Here is a 23837-nt window from a genome sequence, read left to right on the forward strand (position 1 = left end):
TGGTCTTTTATGCTTGTATGCATACTGATACCAATAGTCCATCGGATCTTTCGGGCCGTTGGGACTAAAAATTACTGAACTGTGGCAAGAGAAAGAACCACTTTACCAGTACATTAGAGATACACCACACAAGTACATCTACATTAGGTTTCATTTCAAAGACCAATAATTTTACCTAAAATTAGCCATACCTTTTTTCATTTGTAGACTACATAATCCACATTGAGCATAACTGTCAATCCAGGATCTCTCCCAAATTCTACACTCCCTCTATTTGTGTATTTTATTGTCAGCTCACATCACAATGCAAATAACTTGCTGGTTGTTGTATTCTTTGATGCAAGATTTTCCAGCAACAAATTGACATTTGTTAGGTTTGTGCTCATCATTAAGAGTGTACTCAGCTTAACTTTGACAACTGTAAACAATAATACTGAAAAAATAGAACTTAACCTAAATAAAAACATAATAAATAACCATGATATATCAACACTATTGCATTATCCAATATGGGAAATGTACATAAAATAATTCTGGAAAATCCCTGTATCCAGTCCTATAATTATGAAGGTAGATGTTAGAGGAGCATGACAAACCCTTGCGAAGACTCGTCTTTGGACTTGGACTTTTTCAGCTTCTTGGGGTTATTAGGTCCCATCTGAGAAACTGCCCAGCTGTCATCACTCCAGGTCGCGTCATGATCCGAAGCACGTAAAGCACCTCTTTTACCTACAGACGACAAACACACAGATTCAGGCACATTACATTATATTCCACTACATTATGTTCGCACTCTTAATCATTTGAATCAGGTTGAATACCTCGGTCGATGTTGGCTCTCAGAGAAGTGAGCATTCCCTCAGAGACCAGCGTTTTGTACAAGGCTCCTTTGCAGCTCCTCTCTGATTTCCTGGACCCCCGGCTCTCTGTGATGGACTCCACCTCGCTCAGCCTCTCCTTCCCCTTGTCCTCCTCTTTGAGTTTAGTAGGTGAGGGGTAACTGGGGGACTGAGGAGGTTCAGCCATACACTCCTGAATCTCTGTGCTTCCTATACTTGTTTCTTCTGCCTCGGACTTAGGGCTAGCCTCGGTCATTTCTTCCTTCATTTCCACATCAGAGGAGTTTTGTTGACCACACTGCCCAGTGCCTTCTTCCATTTCCTCTTCAGGTTCAGGTTCTTTGACAGAGGTCTTCACTTTGGGCTTGCTCTTCTTTTTGGGTAAACCAGAGTTTCCAATGCCACCAGGGCTGCTCTGCATCTTCTTCTTTGCTTTCTCCTCAGGTTCCTTCCAGACCCCTTTGGCCACCGCCTCAATAGTACTGAAGACACTGTCTGTATCTATTTCTGCATGATTACACTTTTTCATGATCTTATTTGGTGAGCAAGCCAGCTCCTCGGAATCATTAGACTTAGTCGGATCTTTTTTCTTGCTCTTCTTTTTGACACGTGCGTTTTGGCTGTTAAGTTGTGGGGGAATGGCATCAGTGGAGGTAGAAGTACAAGAGGAGAGCGAAGGTAGGTGAGCCAGTGTGTGCGAGGAGGGAGGGCTGTCGTCAGTGTTTGCGTTCTCCTCCTTGGTCTCTGCCTTGACTGTGGTTTGCTGGAGGGAGGCTGTAGAGCAGCTGTCCTCTGGCTGAGAGACGACTGTGTCCATCTTCCCGGCTTCAGAGGCTAAACACATCTGAGCACACACACAAGAGAAACATTCTTTTTAACTTTCACTTTCTAAGAGCATTTAACCAGACTTGAATGTGGATCCTGTACAATCACTTCCTTCAATGTATCCTCATGCAATCACTTCCAAAAATATGCAATACCCTGTATTATATGAATTATGTGCAATAAGTTGTGCAATAATCCTCTGCAGGTCATACAAAATCCTGTTCTTGCAATAACAGTGCAATATTTATCCAAACATAAATGCACTATTTAGATTCATTCATTCATTCATTCATCTTCTGAACCTGGTTTATCCTCACGAGCTTCATGGTGGTGGTGTAGGGGGGGGGCGGTGGCGGTTGGAGCCTATCCCAGCTACACACAGGGCCGCACTATTTTTATATACACTTGGATTCAATTATTGAATTGAATTATTATTATTATTGCTATTATCATTATTATTATAACCTTTATTTAACCAGGAAAAAGCTCATTTTTATATAAACTTGACTTCATAGATCTACATACTGTTTTCACAGATATACATAGTGTTAATATTGTTAATATTGTTAATATTGATATTTTATGTGAATTGTTAGTTTTATTCTACTCTTAATTCTATTCTTATTTTACTTTTTGTAAAATGTTATATTATTTTTTTTTTTACTTTTATATTAATTCTATTCTTATTTTGTGATGTATTGGGTTTTTTATATTGTTGCACTGGAGTAGCACTCCTAATTCATTGCACACACAATGATAATGAAGGCTAATCCATTCTATTCTATTCTATTCTATTCTATTCTATTAAACACCAACTATGGTATATGATTAACTCCACGAGACAGAAATCAAAGGAAGACCACTATAATTTGTAATACACACATAACTATCTCACTCTGCAGAGCTGTCCAAATCAGAAGAATAATTAAACGTAGATGATATGACACTGTTTTTTTGCCAAAATATCATGGAGCATTAGAGCAGTAGAAGTATTTCTGCTTGAATTTTAACAGCAACCAATGGAGGGAGATTTTTAACAGCCAGTGAGTCGAGTCTACAGGAGGTGAGGGAGTGTTTTTCCTCTCAGAATAACAATATAATCAAAGCTAAATATAGAACAAGGCAAAAAGTGAAGTACTAAGCATTGAATTCATGCCAATAGCTCAAATGTAAAACATGTAGAATTCAGGACAGCGAGAGAAGATTTTCTTTTAAAAGTTCATATCTCATGTGAAATTGATATGTTTATCATGTGCTGTCTGGATGGTGAAAGAAATAGTGTGTGTGAGTGAGACTGATCAGGTCCAGGGAGTGATAATCTTGCAAAACGAACACAAGGCTAGCAGCTTTGCTCAGCCCTTTGGTGATAATTAAACACACTAAGAATTAATTCTTCACAAGATCAGATCATTCACACACTCCAAAAATTTCCAAAAACACTCCCAAAATGCTGATAAAGAGGATCCTCATGAGAAATGACCAGCTGATCTTGTAGCAGAGACTAACTGTTCTGTTTTTGACAACAAAAGCTAAACAGTCTATGTGAAAAAGATAACATAACATGGACTGCACACTGTAAACATCAAGCAGAACATCAGGAAGCCTAAATACGCAAGGATAGTTGCACTGATGGAGTAACAGCACGTCTACCACAGCAGAGGATGAATAGTAGAAGAAGTAGTACGCATGATTTATGACCTGATATTTAATGTTAATATATCTATGAAAATATTTATTAAGATTGATTACGTAGGACACCATGTCATGCCAGTGTTATTAAGAGACTCACAGAGGTGCCTACTTAAAGTCTACAAATCTCACAAAATTCATGCATATTAGCAGCATGTATAGCATCTATTTAATTTATTTAACTGGAGATTCCCAGTCTATAAGTGTCAGTGCAGGTGAACCACTGATATCTGTCTGAATATGAATAACGTCGTGATTTTTAAAAAAGATCAACTCACAATAAACCACCAAAAACACAGAGATACTATTCTGAGCTGCTATTTGCAATGTGTGAATGTGAGGCCAAAGATCGCAGTTTAGACTCAATACAGTAGCTCATGTCAGTGCTACTGCTGGTAGTAAGTTAACAAATGAATATTAAAACAAGAGACTGTTAACCTGAATGTGATCACCATCTGATAAATTGTACATGAATGAATTTTCTCTGTCATATCTTCTGTTTGATTGAAGAAACTTAGCAATATGTCAGACAGGAGCAGAATCACAGACTCAGGGTGTGTTGAAGAAAACTTGACAATGAGCAGGTTAAGATCAATATCACATATTGATCAGACTTACAGTGATGTCTTTCTGAAACAGTTTATGGTCAACAAAAACTCTCATGTTGAGCACTCACTAAACATGTTCTGAAAGAGAGCAGAATGCCACCGTGTAGGTCTTATTGTTTCATTCATTGCGGACAACAATGTTAATCAGGAAACTACCAGGACTGTAGCTCTGAACCAGAAGAACAAAGACAAACAGAGAGAGAGAGTGGGTGGGGGAGCATAAAGTCAACTGTAAAAAGTCAGCCTTGAGAGGTAACTTCTTATTTAAGCACTCTTTTTCTTTCTTTTTAGTCTTTGTCCTGTTTTAATAAATACCAAACTGTTTGAGCTTTGAATGGCACTGCCCTTTCCACACCAGAGAAAGAAAATCAGTTTATTCTCAAGATAAATGGTTTATCATTTTGTCATACTTAAAAATCCTCACCGCTTATGAACTGATGGTGAAGTGTATCCTGTAAATACATTACCTCAGCAAGCTGGAAGAGAGCGGACTGTCTGCATGGTCTTCCTTCTGGTGCCGCAGACAAAGATGACTGTGGACATAGAGTAACTTCATTTGTCACCTTGTAGGTTTTTATAAGATCACACTGCTTAGCTTGCTGCAGATACAGAAGCATGTGTGTGAAGCTCTTTCATTTTAAAATTACACCTTTCTGTTAAATAGTGGTGCCTTTCAGAAGAAACTCATGAATAGTTACTGTTACCTTGTCTAACAGAGTGGAATACATTGGTTCTTGAACAGTGCAGTTGGATTTAAACCACACAATGCAATGAGTAAATATCTGTAACCTTGCTATCTTAAAAAAACAGGTGAATAGGTGAATAGTTTAAAAACTGGAGCATTTTGTGCATCTTAATTCTATGACAAACAAAAATAAACCACAAACATTGCAGAGTTTGGATAGATGTAGTCCCAACAATGAGAAGAAGTAGCTCATTTATTCATACCTCTGCCAGTGGAGAAAGGGCAGACTTGACCCTGATTTTAGTATTGTCAGGCACTCTCTTCGGTATTGTCCCAGACAATATCTGTAAATGAATTTCAGGTGAGATAAAATATGTCAGGCTATATATTAAAATTTTGTATTAATCCGCTGAAAAAACAAAAACTAGATTAAGTCATTCAGTATTACAACATCCATCTTTGTGTCTTCAAAGCTAGTACATTGCACGCTTCCAGGGGTTGTGCATCATTCTATTAATAACAATGATGTATTTACTGTCTCACTACATGATTTTTTTTACCTTAAGTAAAACACTTCAGTGACCCATTTCTAGGTGACTCAACACAATCTCAAGTTTCTGATGTATACAGTAAGTGCAGACAGAAAAGAACAGAACTTTGGGAGAAAGAATTGAAAAATAGAGTCAGAAAGTACCTCTTCCTTGTCCCCTGGAAAGGAGTTCCCTTCACTGGCTGTGTCAGGTAAACTAGGTTTAGTGCTGGAAGGGATCTAAGAACAGAACATGCTATTACATTATCTGACTGTTCATCCAAAAGCAAACATTACACTTTCTGTTTAGACCATGGGTGTCAAGCAGCTGGCCCACGGGCCAAAACCGGCCGGCCAAAGGGTTCAATCGGCCCCATGGGATGAATTTGTGAAGCGCAAAAAATACACAGAAGATATGAACAGCCAGGGGTGTCACTGAGTCTTTACAAGTTGTTTTAATCATGAAGTTAATACTGTATTTTTCCATTCCAGATGCCTCTTAATAAATGTTTTGTGTATTTGTAGATCCACTGTGATCGATAAGTTGTAATACACATGTGTAAACCACAAGCTGAGGCATAATATTGTTAAAACTGCACTTATTTGTCTTTAAAAATTTCAGGTTGTTCTTTGTAGATTTGAAGGTGGATGTGTGTCCTCAAATACATGTAATAGCAAATGTATGAAACTCTTGAATGAATGTTGAAATACAGCAGCCAGTCCCAGCAGACAGATACAGGTGCTCATTCTATGCTATTTCAATGTTTGCAAAGTGATGTCACAGAGGACCCATTCCGCACATGTGAACATGATTTGATGCAACATTAGACTGTATCTGAATGATATGACATGGACTGAAACAGGACAATACCTAAGCTAACTCAACCCTCTTATCATAATGGGATAATATTGTGACTCACTGACCCACTTCGTTTCCGTTGTACTTTAAGTTTTGATACTTCCCTGTAAGCGCTTGTAGATGCTCCTCTTGTGTCTTTGCAATTTTGTCTTATCATTTGTTTGCTAAAGAATGTGAAATCTGTCAAAAATAAAGTATATATATAAAAAAAATAATATATTTCAGGTTGTTCATGTTACTGTTTTGTGAAAGGATAATTCGTTAATGTAATTTTACTTTTTTGCACTAAAACAAAGAGACAAATTTAGAGATGTCAAAATTTACAGGTTATTATGCTATTGTTTTACTGGTCCGGCCCACTTGAGATCATGTTGGGCTGAACGTGGCCCCTGAACTAAAATAAGTTTGACACCCCGGTTGAAACAAAACTAATCTCGGTCAAACGAGGCCCCCTAATGGACAGCCATTGTATTACACTGATGCACAGATGAACCCACCTCTCTGTTTGTGAGGGCATGTTCTCCAGCCAACAGCAGCATGCTCAGGCCTCCCATCTTTGTAGGATCTGACAGTAAATGACAGAAAGTGTATAAAAACATTTGTACACTTTATCACATGAAATGTCAAACAATCATGAATGTGCTAATACACACCTGCCATAGCAAAGTTTAACTGCGGCATGTTGTCAGGTTTGGGCACTTTTTTGGCAGTGGTCGAGTCCTTGGATGGGTTGGAAGTGAAGGACCAAACTTTTTTGCGAGGGTTGCTGACTGGCTGACAGGATGGGCTTTTTACCGGTTTGCTGGTGGTGGGACACCACTTGTAGCCCGGGTTTGCCTTCATAAAGGCATCTTTGTACTGAAAAAAAAAAAATGCAGAGCAGATTTGGTTAGGAGAAAAACCCTACAACCTCAAGGACAAACTAGCAGAACTGAGGAATAAAACACATCTGATAACAACACCTTCTGTACATTTTAAAACTAACACATTTCTCATTCTCATGTGGTTTCTAAGCAGCTGCCACAAATATTACTAAAAGGTGACAAATTTAATTTTTGTTTTAGGAATAACAAGTAAACAAACCTAAACCCTCATCTGTCTAAGTTCTGAGTATCAGGTTTCTGCAAGGCTCAACAAGTTTCATGTGAGAGTTCTTAACATCTTTTTAAGACAATTATGGATGCAATTTAAGATCTCAAAGGGCTGAAGCCACACACTGGTGATGTTTCCACTGTGACTTTAGAATAACAGTGACTATTGCCAAGTGTTTGCTGGTAGGCTTACAGTATTTTGACCATGCTGTTCTGCTGCTTATGCTCTCAAAGCTGTTGATTCAAGCAAATAGCGAGAGTCAAATTCATTCTGGCATTAAATCCAATCAATGTTTAAGACCAGTCAAAATCCTATTGAAGACATTTTAAGGCCCAGAATTCAAATGAATGGATTTTGATGAGTTTTGACAGATTTTTAAGGACCCATGGAAATTCTGAAGTGCCAGTGTAATATGACCTGAGCGCAATTATTTCTGCAAGATCAAACCAAAACATCTCTTTAAATTATACCAGCAATTCATCCTTTAGCAACCTGTTAAGTTTTAAGACAAAGCCCCACATACAGCAAAAGAAACAAAATCAAGCCATATGTGTGTCTCTGTGTTACAAAGTGAGGAGTTCTCACCTCCTTGGCCATGTCAGTGTACTTCTGTTTCTCCTTGGGCTCCAGCACTGCCCACCAGTCAGCCAGGATCTTAGTGGCCCCTCGGTTATCCAGGCGAGGGTGTTCCTGCCGCACCAGCGAGCGGTGGCGCTTGCAGAAGAGGAGGAAGGCATTCATTGGCCGCCGAGCCCGCTGTTCAGTGGAATCCTCCTCCACTTCCTCTGTTGTGCTTCCACATTGCACCTGAGACCCCTGGTCCTGGTCGCACAGCAGCGGCTGCTGACGACAAATTCAGAAATTCCTCAGATGCAACAATGCACGATGTTTGTCCCATTTCTGTGATAAACTGACTGATGCGCTCTTCAGTTCAAACCAATGTGAGTAAATGATATACTCACCTTCTCCAGCTCCTCTTCATCTTCCTCTTCTTCCTCCTCAGAGAAATCCAGAGCTTTTTTGGAGAGAAGTGGGTGCCACTGCAGGCATTTGCGTTTTGGGCGCTTGCCTGCGACCTCTCCCGCAACTGGTGGCTCCTTTCCCCTTCCTCCACCCTTCATGGTACTACCGCACCTACAAATCAAACGAAAGCAAACTGAGAGGCTGCCTCGGGACAAAAACTAAGTCTCTGTGGTGAAAATGATTTCTACAGCAAAGTACTCCTCTACAATCTGCTCATTTAATCTTTATTAGTCAACGTGAAGGCGTAATCTGTAAGATAAAGAACAAGAAAGACAAAGCCAATATCAACAATAAAAAGTGAATCGTAAAACCATAAAACTATAAGAATAGCCATAAGAATAATGGCAGTCATTAAATACAAAGTAAAGTAATAATTTAAAACAAATATTTTGAGTAAAATGTTGTGTAAATTTCGAAGAAAGATACTACAAACCACTTAGGCCTACTAGATGGAATACAGAAAGAATGAAATTATATTTAGACATGGACTGAGGCTGTCGTATTTATACAATGACAACTTTGTACATAAAATGAAATGTAATGAAAAAATAACATTAACCTTAGCTATAATTAAAGCTATACCTATTACTTTCATTATCAAAATATTGCTTCTTATGTTCTCCAATGTAGATTACTCTATTATATTTCAAGAAACAATGCAGTTCAAAGATATTACAAAGCCTTTAAGATATGTTACTACCAAATAAAAGAAAAGGTAACCAGGCAAAAATAGTTTCTTCAACAGTAAAACATAAAACACGCCTCTCCTGATACTGTAAACAGTGTACAGTTATGTAAAACTGCAAAGGAGGGGAAAAGAGGAAATACACGAGAAATTCTAAACCTAATAGAACTATCTTAAAAGTCTGACTTCCATATTCAAAACATACTAAAAGTATTATTTTTTCATGAATTTTGATGACAGACAGAAATGTACTGATGGATAATTATGTAAAATAAATAGCAGACTGAATCTTACTTCTCTGTATTCAAGACAAAACACTAATATGAAAAAATGCACACTATATTTAGGGTACAAGGTTCATATTCCATACTGACATGTACAAAAATCATAAATAAAGGCTCCTTGACACCTTAAAATTTGGCTTCATGTAAAGCTAGAAGGCTTGTTCTGTCTCCTACTGACTATATTTAGATTAATACAAACTGAGTTAAGGGAGCAGGTGAGGAAGCCAAAATATTCCCCCATTGACCATCATTTCATTAGCCTTAATTTCCCACACTAATTTTCTCCCATAAATCGTCTTGAAATAACATTCAGGGTGTGAGTCGTGTACGGTAATACAGAAAACTAAGAACACAATACACTGAAATGTAGGTAGATCTTAACTGAATCCAATCATGAGTCTAGTGAAGATTCACACCTCCAATAAATGACAAATCTGACCATGTTTAAAAGATGAAACAAGACAGATTAATCCGTTTACAAAAGTCAGGGAGCATGTTTGGACATCAGCTATTTCAGCATGGTCCTGCCCAGAGAAATCTCTGTCTCGCACTTTAGTCAGATGAGTAGGAAAGTGTTGTCTGATTTGCTGCAGATTATTTTTGAAGCTTCGTACACAGAGTACTGCAATAACTATAGTGTGCTCATTAACAGGAGGCTTTCTTGTGAACATTATGAATGCCAATTTTTCTTAAATGTTTGTTATTATGACTTAATTTCATTTTCCAAGAGATTCTAATCGTTTTCTTCTTAGTTGCCAAGATATTGACATTTATTAGCTTCTTTCTGTGCACTGCTGCCAGTAAAGCTTTCTGGGAACTGTCTTCTACTACTCAGTTTGCAGGGATAAGGTGAGTACCACCAAAGGACCAAGGGCCTTGGCTCCAAAATACAGAAAATGTGGAAGTATCTTAAAGTTGTAAAACCACTGATGGATGCAGGAGTTGGCTCAGAAAATCCCTGGCCCCCATAGACTTACACTGAAGTTCTCTCTGAAAGTACTAGGTCAATAATTTTTTGCAAGACTCATTCCATTTTCATCCATTTTATCTGGAATAAGTGTTCTTGTCCATCTTTAAATATTTGCTCCATTAATAAGGTCTTAAAGTGTTGATCCATTTAGTTTTGGGTTTTCATTGACTCACCTGCAAAATTGTACTTTCAGAATTTCGGTTTATTTATCAAAACGTGTTTTTCCTGTCAGACACCACGACCGTAGTTGTGGTTTTATTAGGTAACAATTAGGCAAAGCCTGATGAAGTGTGGCATTTTTACCGAGTCAGTCAGACAGCATGTACCTAAAGAATAATAACTAACCAATAATTATAGTCTATGGGTTAGAAAATGGGACCCTACTGAACATAGGAGGGCAGAAAACAGAGGGGTAGAGATAAGGGGGACAATCGGGATGGAGGTCAAGTTAAATGAAGTTTATCAAATAATTTTATGGGTTTTTGTTAGTATTCTCATGTATAGATACATTTGTTTTTAAAAGGGCATACTGCTAAAGCTCCAGCACAGATATAATAATGACTCCTTTTATCAAGTTCTGTTAAATTCATTAATATAAAAATTATATTATTATCTGTAGGTGCAAATATAAAATATTTGTCACAGGTTATTAACCTAAGTCATTACCTACTTTACCTGAAAATAACAAAACGACAAGAAAAAAATTCACATAGTCCTGTGTTAAGGACCTCATCAGATCTGACTGGCACACAGCAAACTGCATTTTTCTGAGACGATAAATATACCGTAAATAAAAATGAGGACACAAATAAAGTTACAAAGTGGCTACTGACACAGTACTGTGGCATGAAATATCAGTTTGTCTATTATCACAGAGCCAATCAGTGCCCTCATTATATCATGTCTATACTGGTAACTTGTTACATCCCGAAAAGTACCAAGGCAATCAGATGGCAAATAGGTCAGACATAAAAACAGCAGAGATTTAGCTCAGTCGGTAACGTTTCAGGCTGCAACATGGAAAACTTGGGTTCCATTCTCAGTCAAAGTAGCATTTTTTTCTGCAGATTTTAAAACAAAGGGGGCGGGGGCACACCGCACTACCGCATCTAACATGTAGCTCTGCCCACCTTCTCCAGCCTCAATCTCACAGACTGCACAGAGCAAAGAACACCATAAAACAACATATAGAGCATTTAGAACAATAATTCCTATTCTATGCTATATACTATCACTAATTTGTCATTTCCTTTCATCAATTACCACAGCACTGTGGTAGCAAAATGCACAAAAGAATGCATTGAAGTATATGCCATATATCACCACAGTACTGTGGCAAAAAGAGGCTAATGAGTTCATGTAACAGTATCCATGATTGGCTCTAGTACAAATGCTAACATTTGATTGGCTCTGTGGCAAAAGGCAAACCGATATTTCGTGCTACAGTACTGTGGCAGGAGCCATTGCCATAAAGTTATGTTCAGGATATCTAGCAGAAGAAACACACACATAATTTCATTTCCTACTTTTCAATGTTTTTCACCTTCCTGTCACTGATAATCATTAGTTCCTTTCTTGTTACAATGATCAAACTGAAAACTAAAACAAAACTTCATAAAAAAAAGGTCAAGCAGCAAAAAGATGTCATGAGTAATAAACTGAATCCAACAAAGTGTGAGAAAAAAAACTTCTGCCACTTTACAAAACCGTGCTGCCTTTTAGCAGTAAGCAACAAGCGCTTCTCTGTAATCGGTTAGCATAAGATTAATAATGGACTCTGTGCTTTCTGCAGAAAGTTTCCTCTGAAGAAAACAGAAACATAGTCAGTCAAGATGTTCCAATGGCTGCAGGAAAAATACTCAATACTTATGTCAAGTGAATTAAAGAGCATATAGTTGATTTATTTTGTCATTAGTGGACTTGCTGTTTTCTTCAGAATGTTATTTGATGTCACATAGAAACTGTTATACTCAATATTATGGCAGTACTTTAGCTCCTTTAGGTTTAGTCTACTTTCATATCACTATAAGACAATAAGAATTAAGTTTTTAATAGACATAATAACAAGAAAAATACCAAGGGCTAGATAATGTTGCCAAAAAATTAACACAATATTTTGATACATTTGTTAACTATTAATATTTATATTAATTAAAATCTTTGACAAGCACCCTGATAAGACCTGAAGCCTAAAATGTTCCTACTATCAATGAAACAACAGATGTACTACTATGTATTTAAACACAGGAACATAAGGGAAAAAACAAGCTATGGGTTTTAACTACTTTTATAGCCGTTACAATATAGATTTCTGAATACAAAATGGTGTAACATGAAGGCAGTATTTCATCCATCAGTGCTCAAACGGTGTAAAAATGATGGAAGTATTGGAGTTTACAAAGTGCACTGAATGCAAACTCTGATACTGACAACAATAGAAGCAGCAAATCTATGAATAAGCCAGCACTGGGTTTTTCTACTACATGACTACTTTAGTACAAACAAGTACTTTATCCAAACAGAATCCACACATGTAGGTGTTTTTAAAGTTTTTGCATGGTTCTTTGTAAAGTTATTTACATTTATTGTATCTTTCCCTTCATTAAAATGTCCAAACTTATCATTTGTTATCAACATACATTTTTATTACTGTGTCGTTTCCAATTTAAACAGAAGATAATCAGAACAAAGTTGCATAAAATCAATAATTACTAAAGAGCACAGGTGTCAAACATGCGGCCCGGGGGCCAAATCCAGCCCGCCAAAGGGTCCAATCTGGCCTGCGGGATGAATTTAAGAAAAGCAAAAATTACACTAAAGATATTAACAATCAGTGGTGTCAAAATCATTTTAATTCAGGTTCCACATACAGACACATATGGTCCAATTAGATTCCAAGTGGGTCAGACCAGTAAAATATTATAATAACCTATACATAATGACAAACCCAAATTTTCTCTTTATTTTTTGTGCATAAAAAAGTAAAATTACGTGAAAATGTTTACATTACCAAACTATATTTTTCCAAAAAAATGTGAATAACCTGAACAAATATGAACAAACGGAAATGTCTTAAGAAAAGTAAATGCAATTTTACCAATATTCTGTCTGTTACTAAATCTTTTGTGCAATCGTAATACACATGTGTAAATGATAAACTGAGGCATAATATTGTTAAAATTGCACTTGTTTTTCTTAAGATAACTCAAGTTGTTCATGTTATTCAGATTTTTAAGGAAACTTTGTAGATGTAAATATGATCATAATATGATTTTACTTTTTTCACAGTTATCATTTTACTGGTCCGGCCCACTTGAGATCAAATTGGGCTGAATGTGGCCTCTGAACTAAAATGAGTTTGACACCCATGCTATAGAAGTTTTACTTTTTCAAGTCTTCATTACTTGCTCTGAAATCTAAGAGGCATAATTAACATCCAATTTTTTCCTGATTTAACACAAACTCTTAAGTGTGTCTGCACCACATTAGATTATGCACAGTGTAGTTTACCTGCCCACACAGGACACAGGTCATGCTACATGTTTGACTTAACTGTATATTTAAGTCTTTGTTACTTATGCTCTGCCTTTAACACCAATTTCTTACTGTGTGAAAAGAGAGAAGGTAGAATCCGTCTGCTCCTGCTGTGATTTCTATCTCTAGAGTATTACTTCACAAAAGGTACTTAAAAAAACTAAATGAAAACAAAATGTTCTTCAATGAAACAATAGATTTGAGTCTTCATTTACTGGTTTTCACCAAAACTAGAGGCTGATCAGGTTATTTTCTCAGCAGACAAACTGAGTATTAATGGATATGTATTTGCAGTAAAAAGTAAAATCTCTAACACAAAAACCAAGAAATGCGTTCAAACTGTCAAATCAAATAAAATCTGACTACATTTATTAGCAATTTTCAATTGAACTAGGGGGATTATAAATAATAAGTTGCCTACTCGTAAATAAATTAATATTCTTTTCTCATTTTAGCACCGATAGACTATAATTCCAAGACATACAGCCAGTAAGAAAGTGCTGTGGGTGGAACGCTGCTTGAGACAGACAGAGGCAGCTGCATTGGAGCATTTTAATATTCATTTGTTTTATTTGATATCAGATTTTAAAAAATTAATGATGCATATAATTGCAAATATGCTGAATATCAGATCTGATGGGTGAATGACCTCTAACTGGAGACTGATTCTGGAGGAAATAAAAGGTCATAGATAAATGGGGTCTTTGTCTTTTTTGCCAGAATTTTTTTTTTTTTTTTTTTTTAAATCACACTGTTTTTGTACTTGTAATATACCTCTATAACTGTTAATATACAGCTTTGGAAATAATTACATGACTGCCTCTGATTTTCTGCTGGAATTCAATATAACATTCCATTAATATGAATATATGATACTCTGTTATGATACTCTATTGTTTTACATAATTTTACTAGTGACGGATGTTCTTAATTAATTTATTACTTATTATTGGAAAATTTGTGTTTTTCTTGTGACCAATAGAAATGGAGCTTATTTTATTACATTTGTAAAGCATGCATTTCATGAGTCTTTTGTCTCACATTTGCATACCTAACAAGTCATCACAGTAGTCCAATAATTATTTCCAGATCAACACCTGAGTGCAACATTAATTCACATACAAATACCAATAATAATGTAGGACAATTAATTAATCCAAAGTATGTAAAATACTTTAGATTACATACTTACTTTGAGTAATCTAGTGGAGTACATTACAATGACATTTAATGGTATCTATACTGTTACATGTAGCTAGTGATATGCATTTTATAAATAACCCCCCACATGCTGCAACCATCAATATATTCTCATATTTTAATTAGCAATAGATTAATAAAACATCTAAGTATATTACCATTACTGACTGCAATTCATCTGTAGACAAACACATAACAAGTGAAACTGGCAATCAATGAATGAATGATTATGTGACTGATCCAGCTCAATAATTCTATATCAGGACTACAGGATGAAAACGAGGCTTTAATGTGTGTGTTATTATGAGAGTCGAGTGGAAAACAGGGATACTTACTGAAGAAAAAACTATGGAAATGCTGAATGAGTGATGAAGATGAATCTGCCACAGCCTTTGTCATGCAATGACGATGACCTATAAAATACAAGACACTGCTCTCAGTCATGCGTTACACTGTCATCTCTCCCTGCAACAATTTCTGCCACAACATGAGCTGGGGCTGCAGCAAAAAATGTGTGCAAAGCAACTTTAAACCCAGAGCGTTAGTGAGTGACACTGCATCAGCTTCCAACTACGGTGGGACATTTTGTCTGATCTGATTACTGATCACTTAAATCGTGCAGCCGATCCGCCCTTGTGGCCAAAAGCAAACATGTAGGCCAAAACCCTGCGACCACTGGATGCATTTCATACGACATTATGCAGCCTACAATTAAGCAGGCTCAGTTGCTGTGTGTTTTCCTGCGCAGAGGTTTAGTTGTGCTCAGGTAAAACTGCTGATGCCCGATCGGACTGTGTGTGTCTTGAGAGTGGAGACTTGTGCCACCGTAACGCACGATAACACCACAAATTTCGTCAGGTTTCCATTCGTAAAAGCCTACATGCATACAATCCGTGCTCTTACCTCTTAAGCATACATTTTCATCTCCGTGCAAAATGTCGATCTGGGCTCTGACAAGACAGACAAGCCGAATGAGAGTCCATCTTGCTTTGGTTTGGAGGAGAAAACCCAAGTACAGTACAGTAGTGGGGATATTTCACTCCTGTCAAACTCTCCGATGACAATGTCGTCGAAATGTCTTCCACTCCGAGGGGGAAAACATCCACAGAGGTTAATTAAACTGGGGATTTTCTGTCCAGGTATATGCATCTGTGGCCAGTGTTTTGCTGAGCAGTAGCTCCATTTCCTAGCACTGTTACTAGGAATAAAAGTAGCTAGTTAGCTTGCTAGCTCCACTGCCTGCTAACTGGACGTGTCACGGTTATTACATGCAATGGTTTCCCAAACAGCATAAGCTTCCTTTACAGCTGTGGAGAAAACTTAGTGGCTATAATGTGGCTAAAATACGAGTTTATGCAGTTTGGGGTGTTCGTTTTCATACAACGCAGGTTCGTGGCTATGCATTTGATGCGGAGAGGAAGAGAAGGAGGAGGAGGGGGGGAGTCAAACCAGCTCACAGAGAGAGAAACAGTTGCTTTGGAATTAATTTTACACGGTGATTTCTAACAGGAGTGAATAAATAACTCAACAACACAGTAGTCGTGTTGGGGAATTACAGCCAACAGCGGCGGTTCCCTATGAAATGTCGATGCAATAGAACAAATTCAAAGCAAATCCAGCAGGCGGACATCATGTCCAAAGCAGCGATAATAACAATTTTTCAGAGTGACTGACTGAGAGGTTGAGAAAATAGCGGCCGGGTTTTAGCGGAAAATCAATAAAACCACAAGTTTTCTGTCATGAACGTCTCGTTAATGTCTGAACGTACCTCTAAAATCCTGCACAAGTACCGGGGGGGCCCTCTCATCATTGGTGCCGTCCACAGTTTTAACTTATTGACACATCATAACAGTTCAGCACTGGCTGTACTCAACACAGCGGCGTCAGGCCGGCGGCAGTGGCGCAAAGGAGGCCGGAAACTCCGCACAAGTCACCAAAATATGAGCCTCAGAGCGTCAGGAGGACACGGACAACCACAGCCTCACCTCCAATACAGACAGGTGGACTGGACACATGGACACTGAACTAACCTTTACACACCAGCACATCTGTACTTCAAAATAAAACACAGAGATAGACCCCATCAACTTAGAATCTGCTACTGACTGTTACTGGAAAAACACTGGTTTAAAAAAAAAGCGTTTTTTTTTTAGCTATAATGATCAAGATTATTTTTGTAGTTGCAACAATAGCTGTTAGACATGAATTAGTAACTATTACAACCCCCCCCCCCCCTCCCCCCCAATTCCATCACCTTAATTGTTAAAATTCACTTTTGGTAAGCACTAGTTGACATATTTCCAACATTTCATTAGATTTTACAGACTAAAATTTGAGCTTTATCAATTCTGGAAGCTATGCAAACTCTCATTTAGAATACAGACAGGTATACTCTACACATGGACACTGAACTAACCTGTTAACACCAGCACATCTGTACTTAAAAATAAAACACAGATAGACCCCATTAAATTAGAATCTGCTATTGACTGATATTGAAAAATACTATGTTTAAAAAAAAAAAAAAAAAGCAGTTTTTTTTTTTTTTTAGCTATAATGATCAAGATTACTTTTGTAGTTGCAACAATAGCTGTTAGACATGAATCAGTAACTATTAGAACCCCCTCCCCCCCAATTCCATCATCTTAATTGTTAAAATTCACATTTGGTAAACACTAGTCGACATATTTCCAACATTTCCTTATATTTTACAGACTAAAATTTGAGCTTTATCAATTCTGGAGGCTATGCAAACTCTCATCTAGAATAAAGACAAGTGTACTCTACACATGGACACTGAACTAACCTTTAGACACCAGCTTATCAGTAATTAAAAATAAAGCACAGAGATAGAACCCATCAAATTAGAATCTCCTACAGACTGACTTTGAAAAATAATAATGTTTTTGGGGTTTTTTTAATCTTTTTTTTTTTTTTTTGGCTATAATGAGAAAGATTTTTCATGATTACTTTTACAGCTGCAACAATTAAGTGATTAGGTGTTAAACATAGATCAGTAACTATTAGAAACCCCACCACCACCACCACCACCCAATTCCATCACCTTAATTGTTAAAATTCACTGCTGGTGAACACTAGTTGACATATTTCCTTAGATTTTACAGACTAAATATATGAGCTTTATCAATTCTGGAGGCTATGCAAACTCTCATCTAAAGTAAAGACAGGTGTACTCTACACATGGACACTGAACTAACCTTTGGACACCAGCTCATCTGTAATTAAAAATTAAAAAAGAGAGATAGACCCCATCAAATTACATTCTGCTACTGACTGACAATGAAGAATACTATGTATAAAAAAAAAAAAAAAAGCATTTTTTTTTTTTTTTTAGCTATAATGATCAAGATTACTTTTGTAGCTGCAGCAATTAAGTGATAAGCTGTTAAACATGAATTGATAACAATTAGAAAAACTGCACCACCCCCCATTCCATCACCTTAATTGTTTAAATTCACTTTTGGTTAATACTCGTTGACATATTTCCAATATTTTGTTCAATTTACAGACTAAATATATGAGCTTTATCAATTCTGGAGGCTATGCAAACTCTCATCTCGAATAAAGACAAGTGTACTCTACACATGGACACTGAACTAACCTTTAGACACCAGCTTATCAGTAATTAAAAATAAAACACAGAGATAGACCCCATTAAATTATAGGTAGAATCTGTCCCTGATATTGAAGGATAATAATAATAATAATAATAAGAAGAAAAAACAATAAGAAAAAAAGAAAATGAAAAACAAGGCATTTTTATAATAAGCAAGATTTTTCATGATTAGTTTTACAGCTGCAACAATTAACTGATTAAATGTTGAAACATTAATCTATAAGTATTAGAAAAACAGGAAAACCTCCCAATTCTACCACCTTAATTGTTAAAATTCACTTTTGGTAAACACTAGTCGACATCATTCACATATTTCCTTAGATTTTACAGACTAAAATATGAGCTTTAGTGTCTGGAGGCTACACAAACTCTCACCTAGAATAAAGACAGGTGTACTCTACACAGGAACATTAAAATAGCCTTTAGATACCAGCTCATAAATTAAAAATCAAAAGACATAAAACCATAGGCATTATCTGTCCTCCATACTGACCATTTCTTATTAGCTGTTGAATGTTAATCAATAACTGTTAGAAAAACTATCAAAACCCTCCAATTCCAGCACCTATACTGTTAAAATTCACTTTTGGTAAACACTAGTTGACATATTTCAGATATTTCCTTAGATTTTACAGACCAAAATATGAGCTTTATCAATTCTGAAAGCTAGAGATCCAGTTATAGATAGGATGTTGTCCATACTGACCAGTTCCTATATCAGGAAAAAAAATAATTTTTAGCTATAAACACCAAGATTTTTCATGGTTAGTTTTATAGCTACAACAATTAACTGATTAGCTGTTGAACATTAATCATCAAGCATTAGAACATTGATCAAAACCCTCCAATTCCAGCATTTATAATATCAAAATTCATTTTTGGGAAGCACTAGCTGACATCTTTCACATATTTTCTTACATTATTTAGACCAAAATATCAGGTTTGTCATATCAGGAGGACATGCAAACTGTGTACTATTCACATGAACATTAAAATAACCTTTAGACACCAGCTCATAAATTAAAAAATAAATGAGATCAAATTATTGGCATAATCTGTCTTCCATACTGGCCCATACTAATATCAGTCTCCCCTCACCTTATCTATGTTTCTTTTATCGGCCCTCATGACCATGCAATGATCACAAAGGACCTGAAAAATGTAGGTCAACATTGACGTCCAAATTACCAACACTGGAAAAAAATAACAGATTTTTTTTTCTTTTTTTAAATGCATTTTTTTAGGTACAAACATCAAGATTTTTCATGGTTAATTTTGCAGGTGCAACCATTAACTGATTAGCTGTTGAATGTTAATCAATAACTATTAGGAAAAACTATGATAACTCTACAATTCCATCATTTTAACTGTGAATATTCACTGCTTTATTTCCTCCGTTGTGTAAACTGAAGGTTTTTGGGTGGTGGGCTGAAGAAGACATTTAGGACATCATTTGATGTTTTGCTAAATACTAGTTGATATTTAATACTAGTTTTCTGACGTTTTGTGGACCAATTATTTATCAAGAAAATAAATGATGGATTAATCAGCAATAATTAGTTGCAGCCCTCATTAGTTTGATGTTCAGTTCTAGATTTATTTACTGACTTACTGCTCTGGGTATCTATTACTTTGACTTAGATGTTCATCTCCACAATTGTCTTTTTTCTTTTCTTTAAAAATTCAATACAGACTTACCTCTAATAATGTTAATTATTGTGTTTATTATAACATATATGTCAGTTTATTACAACACATACTAGCTGCTATATTACTTTCAGCATACAATGTAATGTAGCAGTTAGTTTACACAATGAAGTGTATTACATTTCCATAATTTTCAACAAATGGACTGCAAATTAATAATGTACGTGTAAATAAAAAAGTTATATATAAGTTATTCAAAAGGTGAGGGCTGAACATTTAGCTTATTCCACCCGTCATTTTTACATTTAGTAGTTTGTGCAGCATCATCCACAAAAAATATGCATTTATCTCAACTTTTATATGCGTTTATCTATGAATAGTAAACTAAATTCATTGTTTTCTACATCTAAATTACTCCATAAATTCATGCCATTAACTGATATATATCTTTGTTTTTCATTGTAACAAACTTTGTTTCTGTGAAAATGCAAACTGGAAAGACACCTCTGGACACATTCTAAGCTGCTTCTTCTTTTTTTTTTTTCCTTTATATAATACTTGTGATTTTAACCCTTAAAGAACTAAACAGCTGCCAGCAACAAAAATCATCTTCTGATCTAAAATGTGCAATATCTTCTGAACCACTAGACTTATCAATACATGTAAATAAGTCCGGTAAAATGCATAATCTGTCATTTCTTCTGTAAAATGATTGTTTGCCTGGTATATAAGATGTTAAAAATTCTAATACATAACAATCAGTGCTTTCCATAATGTCATGTTTAGACATTCAACTTATTGCCATAGAAAAAACAATCTATGGCATCAGAACATTTTCTTTTTTATCATGCTACTCGAGGTCAGCAATTATCAAGATAAATGTCACATCTTTATTTCTTTTAAAGAAGACTGATTATGACCCCGAGTTAAAGTTGAAGAAAGTAGATGGTTACTTATGTTTATAGATAAATCTTTCCAGGGAAAATATTGTTCATATGTCCAAGTTATCTTTCCAGGTAGCCTAAATCACTGGTCAGTCAGTGTGGATGTATAGGATTGGCTGTTTCCTTGTGTATTTTAATTCATCTTTTTTTTTACTTTTTCTTGTATTATTTAACAGCAGCTGGTTATGTATTTTCCGGAGACCCTGATGTAGACCACTAGTTTTAATAAAGTTGATGTTTTACTACCAATGATAAAGTATATTTTGTATATTCATTTTTTTTTATGTATATTCATTATATTATCTGTTTTTACATGTATTTCTACTTTTTAACCTTGTTACTATGGTGAGTTGGATCCCAATTTCGTTGTGCGACACTGAAGAATCACAACAAACTAATTCTATTTTTACACTGTTGCCCATAAAGTTGGAAATATTTTTACCTCTTCTCATAGAATAATGTGATTTAGATAGATAGATAGATAGATAGATAGATAGATAGATAGATAGATAGATAGATAGATAGATAGATCACAAACACAACTCTCGAAGATAATTTAAAAAACACACACGACAAAAATCCACAGATGTAACATTCACAATAATTATAATAAAAAATTGTAAAAAATAATAAAAAAATAGATAGATAGATAGATAGATAGACAGACAGACAGACAGACAGACAGACAGATAGATAGATAGATCACAAACACAACTCTCGAAGATAATTAAAAAAAAACACACACGACAAAAATCCACAGATGTAACATTCACAATAATTATAATAAAAATTGTAAAAAAAAATAATAAAAAAGATAGATAGATAGATAGATAGATAGATAGATAGATAGATAGATAGATAGATAGATAGATAGATAGATAGATAGATAGATAGATAGATCACAAACACAACTCTCGAAGATAATTAAAAAAAACACACACGACAAAAATCCACAGATGTAACATTCACAATAATTATAATAAAAAATTGTAAAAAATTATAAAAAAAAAAAAAAAATAGATAGATAGATAGATAGATAGATAGATAGATAGATAGATAGATAGATAGATAGATAGATAGATAGATAGATAGATAGATACTTTTTAACTTTGTTACTATGGTGAGTCGCATCCAAATTTCATTGTGCGACACTGAAGAATCACAACAAATTAATTCTATTTTTACACTGTTGCCCATAAAGTTGGAAATATTTTTACCTCTTCTCATAGAATAATGTGATTTAGATAGATAGATAGATAGATAGATAGATAGATAGATAGATAGATAGATAGATAGATAGATAGATAGATAGATAGATCACAAACACAACTCTCGAAGATAATTTAAAAAACACACACGACAAAAATCCACAGATGTAACATTCACAATAAATTATAATAAAAAATGTAATAAATAAACAAATAAATAAATAAATATGTTTACACATTTTGTGACTGAGCTGATCTTGTGACATACTGTTTTTTTACTCTTTAATGCTTTTATTTTCTTCCCCTAAACCGGAAGTGGGTCTCGTGCCTGTGTGTGTGATTGACAGTGATACAAAACGCAGTACTTCACCAGAATGATGAATGTTACCGTCGGCGAAGGCGACACATAAAACGAGCCCATGTCGCGAAAATAACACTAAAATGCGTTACGTCTGGCAGAAATATCAACTTGTTCAGTCATATATTGTATTAGAAAACACTTTCGTTTTCCTGGAGGTGGGAGAAAATTCTCATCTCAGCTATAACCCTCCCCTCCCCCGGTTTGCAAAGTGCTCATACCCAGACTGGCCTGTTCGCTAACATCACCCCTGACTTAACTTAATCATTTCGCATTGTCTACATGACAAAGGTCAGTGGAAATGGTCAGGTCATCTCCGAAAAGCCAGATAACGACACATGAAACGGCTGCTCAGTATTTATCTCAGTTCAGTCACTACTTGTTATAAGCTTCCTGGGTGTTCGCACGCGTGATAACGAGGAAAAAATGTCACACAAGTATAAAACAGCAGTACAACAAACACCTACCTGAAAGTACCACAGTACTAAGCGTGTAGCTTGGTGTTTAAGTCTGTTTTTCAGCGTCAGTCGTAAAAATATCAACAGTTTTGCAGCATACTGTACACAGTGAAAATATCCACCCCGTCATGTAATGCGGAATATGATTGGTCAGACCGCTTGATTGACACCTTCATAGCACCAATAAGAGGTGATGTTATATTACAGTGTTTTGAGATTAATGTACGTCCTCAAATTTGATGTTCGGGACACGTGTTGTAAAAAAAAAAAAAAGGCCTGCACATTGCAAATAAACTGTGAACTCTTGCGTGTTTTGTGGTAGTAAGATGTGTAGACGTGCACTGGATTGATCTTGAGGTATTCTGTAGTATTTTTTTAATCTCCTGAGGAATGCCAAGACTACTCTACACAATCCCATGAGAGATTTAAAAACAGATATTCAGTGTTGTAAGAAGTAATCAGACCCTTTACTTTGGCTAAAGAAAACTACTGATCCCATACTGTGGAAATACTTCACTACGAGTTAAGGTTATGCTTTAAAAACTTTAGAGTATGTGATCTCAATGCACTAAAAGAATAAAAAGTAAAGTATTGCAATCAACTATAATGGTTCCTGTTAGTGTTTTAATATTATATACGATGCTGTTGCATTCATGTGTTGCATTTTATTGCTGTGCATGTTTATGGTTGAGTTCATTTGGCCTACTCTATATACTGTATGTAGGATGATCTACAGCAGGGATGTCAAATAGGCGATCCGCAG

At 35.8% G+C, this 23837-nt stretch overlaps 1 protein-coding gene across 9 annotated transcripts in view; it reads right to left on the reverse strand.

Annotated features, from left to right (window-relative positions):
* Window positions 1–23131, reverse strand: part of bbx (BBX high mobility group box domain containing) — a 33227-nt gene extending 10096 nt beyond the window's left edge. For 5 of the 9 annotated variants that reach the window (XM_030154137.1, XM_030154136.1, XM_030154135.1 and 2 more), the window contains exons 1-11: window positions 16591–16704; window positions 15158–15235; window positions 8089–8260; window positions 7712–7969; window positions 6688–6892; window positions 6532–6599; window positions 5341–5415; window positions 4910–4990; window positions 4429–4494; window positions 822–1683; window positions 597–729 (exon numbers count right to left, since the gene is read on the reverse strand). In XM_030154137.1, the coding sequence (XP_030009997.1) occupies window positions 597–729; window positions 822–1683; window positions 4429–4494; window positions 4910–4990; window positions 5341–5415; window positions 6532–6599; window positions 6688–6892; window positions 7712–7969; window positions 8089–8247 (1907 nt within the window). In that variant the 5' untranslated portion in view covers window positions 8248–8260; window positions 15158–15235; window positions 16591–16704. Of the gene's footprint in view, window positions 1–596; window positions 730–821; window positions 1684–4428; window positions 4495–4909; window positions 4991–5340; window positions 5416–6531; window positions 6600–6687; window positions 6893–7711; window positions 7970–8088; window positions 8261–15157; window positions 15236–15725; window positions 16166–16590; window positions 16705–23083 lie in introns of those variants that run through there. The other 4 variants (XM_030154138.1, XM_030154133.1, XM_030154132.1 and 1 more) reach the window with 3 other exon arrangements.
* Window positions 23132–23837: the final 706 nt, after the last annotated feature.

This window comes from Sphaeramia orbicularis, chromosome 14 (assembly GCF_902148855.1).
Source record: "Sphaeramia orbicularis chromosome 14, fSphaOr1.1, whole genome shotgun sequence".
Classification (NCBI taxonomy): domain Eukaryota; kingdom Metazoa; phylum Chordata; class Actinopteri; order Kurtiformes; family Apogonidae; genus Sphaeramia; species Sphaeramia orbicularis.